Raw genomic sequence first — 10,417 nt, 5'->3', positions numbered from 1 at the left:
GAGGCAGGTGGGGCTGGGCTGGGGCCAGACTGGAGCCGAACTGGGGCTAAACTAGGGCCAGACTGGGGCTAGACTGGGACTAAGCTGGGGCTGCACTGATGTCGCTGCCTCTCCCTGCTGCTCTGCATTGCTGGGTAAGACCAACAGCACCTGCCTGCTGTAGGTATTTATATATACCCCCTCCCATTTCTAGCTGTTTCAGCTGCTCTTGGGGTGTGTGTGACACTGTGTGGCCAGTCTGCCCTCTGGATTGTTATATTGACCTGTGCTGACATGAACTTTGCCAAGAAAACAGCTCTGAGGGCTGAGGGTGAAGCCACTTCCTATTCGAGAAAGTGATAAAAGTGATCTGGTTTTGCTCTCTGTTTTCTCCTGTGTTTGGGCTGAGCACAGGAGTGAAATTATCTTCTCTCACCCAGTTGTGTGTTGTCTGTTTGCAGCACACACTGAAGTGTCTGTAACATCTGTGGGAGGTTTGGAAGTGAAGCTGAGCTGAATTGTCACTGCATTGAGGGCAGGGAAAGGTGTGTGTGCATTGGGCTCTGGAGGTGACTTGGTGTGGCCTTGGCTCTCTGTTCCTCTCAGGTGATCTGTGTTGTGTGACATTTTCAGGGCTAACAGAACCACTTTGTGAACAGGATTTACTCATGTTGACTCTGTGCTAAATCATTTCAGACCCTTAACTTTCCCAGTAGCCAAGAATTATCCTATGAATGCTTTGGCCTTGAGACTGATTCCTGCCATGGTTTGGATTGAGGAGCTCCTGTGCTTGGACATTACTTGGGAATGGGAAGAACATCCCAGCCTTAGGGATTTATTAATTAAATGGCACGTAATTCCATGTGGATTGAAAAAGGAATTTGGTAGCTTCCTGCAGGGGTTTGTCAGTGTCAGAAATCCAAGTGGAAGGAAGAAGCTCCTGTTTTCCAGTTCATGGGTAACAAAAAGAAGAGTTGTTGTGAGGTCACTTTGGAGCCAGACCTGTTACACTGGAGGTACTGGGATTTCAAATGGAAGTAATGCTGTAAAATTGCTTGCTGACTCCTCTGCATCTAATGACACATACTTATGGCTCTCATTTTACTGTGTCTCTCTGACACAGGAGGTAGATCTTAGTTAATCTTCTTCCACAATGACTGTGCCTTGTGTTTTCCAAGAGGTGACTCCAGAGTGTTCTGATTTGTTGGGTTGACAACCAGACTCTTCTGGTTCTGTATACAATGTCCCAAGCTTACCTGGTATCTCTGGGCCTTAGTTCTACATGTGCTGCAGGTTGGGCTGTTTTATAGGAAGGGGAAAATGGGATAAATGAGGATATACAAGTGGATAAACTGGCTGAGAGGATGGAACTGGGAGAAAGTGCTGGTGAGAACAGGTATGCAGCAGTGGGCTGAGCTGGGGTGTGGTCAGGAATTACTGAGGTGTGCACACAAGGGCAGGAAGTTTAGGAGACAAAATGGAGTAACTGAGTGGAGCAGGATGTGAAACCAAGAGGAGAACCAGCACAGTGTGGGCATGGCTGGAGAGCTGGGGAGGAACACCAGGAAGTGAAGGTAGTGCTTTGATTTAAAGTAGAGGAAGGAGAAGTGAAGGTCTGTGCAGCCTTCACAAACAGACTAGGCCTCAGGCTGAGCTGAGGTGCTTTACATGATGAAAGAAGATTGTGAATGCATTTTTCAGGAACAGCCTGAAACAGCCCTGCAGCTTCCTGTGCTTTCAGGGAAGGAGCAGCTGGACATGGGAAAAAGAAGGAAATGCCAAGTGATCTTTGACAGCAGATCAGAGGCCTTTGGGCTGCTGTGTGAGCAAAGATCAGCTCAGCCAAATTGACTGTGCTGATCAGATGCTGTAATGAAATCCAAGTGGGGGAGCTGGAGAGGATGGCTGTGGGAGAGCTGAGGGATGAGTAAGGAACTGGCCAGCAACAAGTGATGTTGTCAGACAGGTGGGAAGGCTGGAGCAGGCTGCTGGGGCTCCTTGGGAGCAGCTCAGGGGGAGCTTCATAAAGCCAGGCCTGCACAAACAGGTGAATAAGCAGCTGTGGGACATCATCTCAGAGAGGGCCGAGGTGGTGGTGTGGCTCAGGAGGGCCTAAACACCCTTCATGTGTGGAAGTCAGAACCACAATGGGATATAATTGTCACAGACCTTACAGCTTGCTGTGGGCTCGGGGGAATTCACTGCTTGGGGCAGTTAACTGATAACACATCTGTTGTTGCCTTCCAGTGTGCTGCGAGTTTGCAGATGACCCAAGCAATGACAGACTCATTTCTAGTAGCCTCCTGAAGGAAGGTGCCAGTTGGCCCAGGTTATTCCCTGTGCTTGACAAAAGTCCTTGTCAAGGGAAAAGTGCAATTATGAATTGAAACAATTCTGCCTCTCCCCAGCTCTTCCTCTTACCAGTCTCTGCTAAGTGTTCTCTGCTTACTAACACCTAAGTAAATCTGCAGCTTGAACTCAGATCCTTTCCTGTAGCACATCCTTGAAGAATGATGGAAAGAACACCTGGATGGAGTGCAAAATGCCTCTTCAGAGTCCCCAGTGCTGCTCTGGCTGCAGAGTGCTGCAGCTTTATGAGCAACCTGCAACAACTGCTCAGTCCTGAGCTTGAAGGTGCTAGTTGTGCTCACAGGTCTCATCCCTGTGGCCTGGCCATCCATCAGCTGATGGTGTTAACCATGTGTGTCTGGTAACACCTGTGCACACAGGTCCTGGTCTCATCTTAGAATACCTGCTGAGCACAAAGGTATGACAGTTCTCCAGGCAAATGATCCCCAGTGAGGAGAGATGTGTCCTTGAGCTGGAAGGAAGTGCACAGGTCTCACCAAGGCTGGTATGAATGTGATATTTACAGTTATGTTACTCTGATAAAGAACGTTAGGGCAGTGTGCCTGGAACAGCCTTATCTCAGCATGTACAGATGTAGCTGATACTTGAAATAAAGCTTCAGTGAGATTTTTAAATACCTGTGCAGTGCTTGTTGATTAGAGGAGCAAATGTAGATGTACTGGTATCTCATTAAGGTCATCTTTAACTTCTGATTAAAAAAACCTCTAAGGGAGAAGCTGATATATGGAAAATGGGTGATGGTGACACTTGTCTGTAAAATTTCCAGTCCTGACTGTAATACAGGAATTAATTGTACAGGCTTTGAGAGGAGCATAGATCTGTGGCTGGTGGCTCCTAACTCCTGGGAAGTGCTGCCCCAGGGAAGGGAGCCAGAGCCTGCCCTGAGCTGGCAGCCTCTCCCAAAGAAGGATGGCAGGTAGGCTGAGCTCCCAGCCCAGACTGCTGCTTCCCATCCACACTGAATCCATGGCTGGTTGGCTTGGGTGTGAGTGTGATGTCAGCAGTGGCTGAGGCTGAGCTGTGCATGTTCATGTGCAGCTTTCTCAGTGCTGCAGCTCTGGCTCTCCCAGGGGGAAAGACCCAGCCTGATGTTGGGGTTGTTAGCATCACATGTCTGGAGCAGAGAGGGCTGGGAAGGGGAGGCAGAACTCCAGTTGCTGCAGCTGGGAGATGCTGTCAACACATCCTCACCCTTTGCATTGACATGTAGCTGATATTTTTATGTTTGCTAGATCCTGTTGTGCACTGTTCTTGTCTAGACTTCCTCCTTCTCTCTGCACTAACTGCTGAGGTGGTCACTTTTCTCAGGCTGAATTCTCACCAGGCCTTCTGTGTTTAGTTTGTTGCATTTATTTTCCCCCCTCAGCACAGTGTCCTTCTGGAATATCTCTTTTTATTCCAAGATCTGAGTGCAGTTTGAATTCCTGATAATCCTTATTGGAATTTGAGTGTTTAAACATTTATTTGGTTGTTTTAGCATTGCTTAGGTTTTTATTTTACTTTAAAAGAAGTCATCTGTTCTCCAGGAAAGATGCCTGACCTTTAGCAATGATTTGGAGTATTTCAGAATCTTTTCTGTAACATGACCCTTGGAATAAATGTAATGCCAGTACCCAAGTGCTGCTTTATTTTTCAGTTTAACTCCAGAAATTAATAATATCCATATTTCTGCAGCTTTCACTACGTGTGTGTGTGACACAGTGACTTGAAAGAAGGACTTAAGTCATCCTAGGAGTGAATTTCTCTATTGGCATCACATTAATCAGCTCTAATTTGTGGGGAGGGTGTGCTGGTCTGGCTGCACACAGTGTGTGGTGTCATCTCCTTTAGAATCATCAGGGTTGGAAGAGACCTCAAACATGGCCTGATACAGTGAGGGTGAAGTTCTAGCAATGAGATGTAGCTTGAATTTAGTCCTCCTTTGCCATCCATTTCTTTGCAGAAATTTGTTGCCAAGCACAGAATTTGGTTTTCTGTCACTTCGAAGTGGGAACTGATCTTGATGCATATGTTGGGAAGCAGTGACAGTTTCTTTTGTATTGAAATAGCACAGTGAGAGTTCTGTGCTTTGAGGGTGTAGTGAAAATGGACATGTCTTAGCAAGCCAAAACAGTCTGTCAGATAAACAGAGATGTATATTTAGCAGTCAGGGTCCAGCTAAGAGACTCAACCTTGGAGTCAGTTGGTGATACAGACACAGAGGTCCCACTTGGTCCACTCCCTGCTCCCCTCCCAGTGATGCTGTTCCATGCTTGGATAGCAGGATGCATTCCCCTCTCTCGTTAGCACAGCAGTGCAATATTGTAGAGTCATGTGCTCAGAAACATGAAACTTCCTGGTGTGTTGGAGTTCTTGACATTCCTGGGCAGGAGGAGAGGGACCCCAGGCTGCTCAGGGCACATCTCATAGCCACGTGGGTGGTCAGTTCCCTGGTGCAGTCATGGTGCTGGTGGGTTTTATCACTCCTGAAGTACTTGCATGTATAAATTAGCTTCTTCAGGCTTTTTTTTGTACTTCCTGACCTGATAATCCTTCAGTTTGTCCCTGCTGCTATCAAACAACTGAGCCATGAGCACATCCTCCTGGCTTTGTGCAGACAGCAAGTGGCAGGTGAAGTGCCCTGTAAGGATGTGTGCCCAGTTTGAATGTTGCTGTACTGGGATGTGCTGGGGAAGAGGAAGAACATAGGATGTGAGGATGCATGCAGAAAACATGAAGTACTGGATGTTTCCACGGTGACACTAATTTGGAACTCTGTTTGGAGCAGTTACTTGTCTTTATTTACTGATGGTGAAAATAATCAGTGCATGCATTGGAGATAATGGAACTCTGGAATCTTCCACTCCCAGGAAAAAGCAGTAAAGCTGCTGGATTGCTTGGGGAATTACTGTCCAAAGTTGTGACTTTATTGACTATCTTGGAATAGACTTGGTTTAGTGGAACACTGAGTGTGTATATATAGGACTTCATGTAGATGCTTTGCATACTGCTTGGGATAGAGGAACTGGAGAGTTTCCATGCTCTGAGCCAGGCCTGGAGGAAAGGCAAGGAGCAGATCAGTGCCTGGCACTCAGCAAACCCTTCTGAACTGCCTCCTGGAGCTGTTCGCCTGCAAGGTCTAGATAAGTGTGTTTGTCTGCAATCTCTGCAACGAGAGGCAGAGGCTGTTGGGAGTGCTGGGAACGAGGTTTGTTCACCTCTCTAACCACTGCAGTGCACTGGGAGGGATTGATTGTGGCTCAGGAAACTGCTTTTGAGAAAGTCACAGGCCTATAAGCTTTCCTGTGTTTTTATTTCTCTCCAGTATTGGTTTCATTTGTCATGTGAGTGACACATGACTGAAGGAAAATCTTTCTAGGCTACAGCAATATTCCTTGTAGCAAGTCCCATGTGTTTCTCCTGGCTGGCTCTCTGCCAGGCAGGAACAGGAGAGGAAATGCTGAATTCCTGCTAGAAATTTTCCACTTGCTTAACTGATCACACCAGATCCACTGTAACTTACAGCCCGGGACAGAAGCAGGCATTTCACATCCTTGAGGTCCCTGGGAATATCTGGCCTGAGTGTCATCTTGGTTAGCTTATGTGTAGTTTGGTAAATCAGCTTTTACTCCTTCAGATTTACACAGCTGAGGCCAGTGCTAATTCCTTTACATCTAGGAAAACATAGGAAAACTGGAATATTAGAAGCACTTACCCCAACCTAATTTTGCCTGTCGTGTAAAAAAGAGAAACTGCTCAGCCTTGCTGTAACTCTGCCATGCTGACAAAGCCACAGGGATGTTAACCAACTTCCTGAACATCTGATTTGTGGCTTGCACTGCTTCTCCAGCATGGCCAGGCAGCACTCCTGACCCATCAGGGCTACTACAGCCTCCTAAATCATTCTGAACTGTTTGCTGCAAGCTGCTCTGTGGACTGAGAGAGGCCACAGCTCCAATCTGCTGGTTTTGTTAAACCTCTCCAGATTTGTGTTGGAGTCAGGTTTGATTTTCAGTTCAGACCTCAGCTGGTTGGCAGGTGAGTGCTGCTCACAAGGAGGTGCTGAGCTTCATAACAGCGTGAAGTCTTTGTGGATCAAACTGAACAAGGATCAGTGCTGTGCAGAGCATGTGTGGGAGCTTTTCTGGATGTCTGTGGCCCTGGCCCAGTGCCTGTGGGGAGCTACAAGAGTCTGAACTGGGAATGAAAGGGGAGAGGAAGGGTGTGGGGTTTTGTGCTGATATGAACTAAACTGGCTGAATTGAGCTGTTTGGTGAACAAGTATCAGTTCTGACATGTTCTGTTTTTTTGTCTCAGTGCCACAATGGCAACTGCACCTTACAACTATTCCTACATCTTTAAATACATCATTATTGGTAAGTACCACTGGGATCATTCCTGTTCTGTCCATGTGTGGGTGTGTGGGGCCACAGTGCTTAGCTCTCTGCACAGCACTGGGAACAGAGGCCTAAAAACCTGTGCATGTGATCCCTTTCTCCCAAAGTCAAGTTTATATTTGAAAAATTGCTAAGTCTATTGGAAATGGAGAAAAAAAACTTTCATGGGAGTCAACACAACTGGAGTGTTGTGTTGATGGAGGTTTGCTCTAGCACTTTGCATCACTGATCTCCAAGAGTTTTAGAACCTATGTTGAAGCCACAGGAGCTAATTGGAAACCATTGCATTAGCTTCACAAACCTCTGCCAGGCTGTATTTTTGTGTTCAAATCTTGCTTTTAGCTGCAGCTTCCTTGACTGTTTAGAGTCAGGGACTTGATTACTTTTATTATTGTCCTGGAAGAACTGGTCTTGCTGTTAATTGTTTAACTGTTGATGACCTGTGTAGGTGTAAGTGATGTGCAGTGCCATTGTCCAGGTTTGTAAGTCAGGCTGCTGTGACAGCTCAGCCTCTGGGGCAGCTGGTTCTGCTCTGTCTCACTCCTGGCATTGTGCAAGTCAATCAGTGGAAGTGAAGCAACTTCTTGGGGTGTTTGGATGGTGTCAGTACTTTTGATGTTCTTACCAGTAATTGCAAGAGAGGAGCAAACACAGAGTGTATTTTGCATTTCAGTTCATTACAGTCTTATAAAATACATCTATAAAGTCAGTAATACAAATTAACTTCTGTTTTGAGTGTTCTGCTCCACTTTTGCTTGTTGGTTGCAACAATGACCTAACTGTTGTTTCTGTGCCAGGGGACATGGGTGTAGGAAAGTCCTGTTTGCTGCACCAATTCACAGAAAAGAAGTGTGAGTATTTCAGGTCACAGTGTTTGTTCTGGTGTGTTTCATCCCTCTCTCCTGCCTGTTTGCTTCCTTCCTGCATGAGCTCAACTTGGTGTCTGTCTTAATCTCTGAGTTTGGGGTGTTCTGGGTTGGATTTTTGGGTTGACTTGTGCAGATGTAGAAACAAAATGCTGGTGTGGCAGTGGCACAGCTGCTGCTCCAGCCAGTCCTGCCTGGGAGGAGTGGGCAGTTTGTACAGATCTTCCATGGAATTTTGGTGTGGAACAAAGTGAAATTTGTTGCCTGAAATTTGCATGTGTTCAATACTGGTGCAGTTTGATCCCAAGATGGAGTTTACAGTGCTGTGAAGGACCTCAAAAGGGGAAAAAAAAAAGGATTAATTTCTCTTTTGAGGCCTTGTTTGCACTGTCAGCACTGGAGCTGCTGCGAGTCGTGACACTTGGCCTGCCCTGACTGGTGGAGTTCAGGGCTGTTCAGTCTTAACATTTTATCATGTATGGTATCACCACTAACTGAGAACTAGCTTCAGTCCTAAGTGTTGCACTGGAGTTTGCAGCAGCTGTGAAGTCACTCAGTGAGTAAGTCTGTAGGTATTTATCAGTGCTGCTGGAGGTGAGGTAACAAGTGGGTGGGAGCTGCAGTTTGAACTATTTGTTGTCCAGTAGAAATAGGATTTTCTCACTGTTGCTTTTAACTAAAATTCAGTTTCAGTGAGTTATTTCAGTGCTGCTTTGCATGTGGTCACATTCTGGATGAGGATGTGTCTTGGTCTGTCAGCAGCAAAGCTGTCTGTATTTTCTTGATTTTTCTCTAAGCTTACTAAGTTGAGTTTATTATAACCACAAAGATTCTTTTTTGGGGTTTGATTTGCTTTGTTACTGTCTCCTTATGAAACTGGAGTTTTCCTGCAGTCAGTCATGTTATTGTCCTGTCTGAAACAACTTGGGTGTTTGTTTTTGAAGGTGTTACAGTCTTTTTAGCTGTAGCTTTCTTGGTAGTTCCATAAAAGTTATCTTTTCCTACTGCATTAAAGTAGTTAACCGTTTCTGCAAGGATAGACTGAGAATCAGCTGACTTGGTGATACCTTCTGATATGTGTGGCCAGAGAGCAGCAGAGATGGCAAGGAACTTTAGAACTGTTCTTCACACTAACAGCAGCTCAGGAAGTGCATTGTTTTATTTCTGGTTGAGTGAAACAGCTTGGGAACTGCAGCTGTAAAAATGCTTTCTTAGAGCCTGCAAACCTTGTACTGGTGAGATCTGATCTTTGCTCTTGTTTCTCATGACAGTTATGGCAGACTGTCCCCACACAATTGGTGTTGAATTTGGCACAAGAATAATTGAAGTTAGTGGCCAAAAAATTAAACTACAGATTTGGGATACAGCAGGACAAGAGAGATTCAGGGCTGTCACACGAAGCTACTACAGAGGAGCAGCAGGAGCTCTCATGGTCTACGACATTACCAGGTAAGGCACATCTTGCAGTGGAGCTCTGGGGGTGCTTGTTGAGCTCTTGGTGTGTATTGACTCAGGGCTCTGAGTGTGTCTGGATCTGTATCCTGTTGTTTGACACTCACCACACTTTATCTAAACATGCAAAGAGCTGGAAATGAGACAAAGGGAGTGATGGGAGCTGCTTTTCTTGGGAAACTGTCACTGACAGGCTGAGGATCCCACAGGCCATGACTGCCCGTGGTGAAGCTGTTTTAAAGAACTGGCTTTGTCCTTAAGATCTGCACTTCAGCCCATGGATTTGCCTCCTCTGGGAGGCTCTGGGCTCCTCTGCTCACCTGGCAGATGTGTCCTTAGCACGGGCCCAGCACAGCACAGTGTGCTGCAGTGAGCTGTGGGCACTTGTGTAACAGACTGCAGGGCACAGCCTGGCAGCTCTGCCCCCAGGGGCACAACCTTTCCTGCTCCTCCCACCACCTGAGGCCACACTGAGCCTTCCTGTCCTCCTTCCCTGCGAGAAAACTAAAGATGCTGCTAAAAGAGTAATTAATCCCATGCAACATGAAATTCTTTTGCTGTAACACATCTCCATCTTCCTCTGGGGCTGTTCTTCAAGCACCTCTGTGTTTTTTCCTGCATATGTAGGTTTGTTTCCTGTTTGTGTAAATCTTGAGTAAAACATGATGTGCAGTGTTTGTTTCCAATTTGCTGTGCTGCACAGTGTTCTGTGAGGACACCTGACAGGAAACCCTGAAATGTGTCTGTGCAAACAGTGACACTGCTGTGTGCTGGAGGTGTGAATTGCTCTGGTTGTTAGAGCTGCTTGGGGGGTTAAATTGGACTTGGAGTGACAGTCTGAGCCCAAAGTGCTGCTATGTCTGTGGAGGTGAGGACAGAGCTGATGGATGCTGTGTGTGACATGCTGACTGTGCTGCTGGCACTTCAATATTTTATGGAACGCTCAGGCTAAAAGTGTCCTCACTTGATTCTTTGCAGAAGAAGTACATATAATCACCTAAGCAGCTGGCTGACAGATGCAAGGAACCTCACCAATCCAAATACTGTAAGTGGCACTTCATTGGGCCTGGAAGCTTCTCTCTGAGTAGAGGTGGGAGGCTTGGGCTGAAGCACCTGCAGTGCAGAGCTCTCCTGAGAGAGCACAGCTTCTACACATTGCCTTTGGTTTTCAGCCTCAGTCATACTGAGGGTGGCAGAGAAAAGGCTAATGAGCTTCTTCCCAGACTAACTTTCTCTCTCCTGAACCAGGTGATAATCCTCATAGGAAACAAAGCAGACCTGGAAGCACAGAGGGATGTTACATATGAAGAAGCCAAACAATTTGCTGAAGAAAATGGTGTGTGTTTTCTCTTGAGTTGGTACATTGCCTACACG

General features: G+C 46.4%; 1 protein-coding gene across 1 annotated transcript; it reads left to right on the top strand.

Moving 5' to 3' along the window:
* Nucleotides 1–6,646: 6,646 nt before the first annotated feature.
* Nucleotides 6,647–10,397, top strand: RAB14 (RAB14, member RAS oncogene family; the record flags this gene model as incomplete). Its single annotated transcript, XM_009072471.1, has 5 exons — nt 6,647–6,704; nt 7,523–7,576; nt 8,863–9,040; nt 10,022–10,088; nt 10,292–10,397. Coding segments are annotated over exons 1-5 (457 nt in total), but the record flags the coding sequence as incomplete, so codon positions are not given.
* Between the last annotated feature and the right edge of the window lie 20 nt (nt 10,398–10,417).

This window comes from Acanthisitta chloris, unplaced genomic scaffold (genome assembly GCF_000695815.1).
Source record: "Acanthisitta chloris isolate BGI_N310 unplaced genomic scaffold, ASM69581v1 Scaffold46033, whole genome shotgun sequence".
Lineage (NCBI taxonomy): Eukaryota > Metazoa > Chordata > Aves > Passeriformes > Acanthisittidae > Acanthisitta > Acanthisitta chloris.
This window is presented reverse-complemented; position numbering and strand designations above follow the sequence as displayed.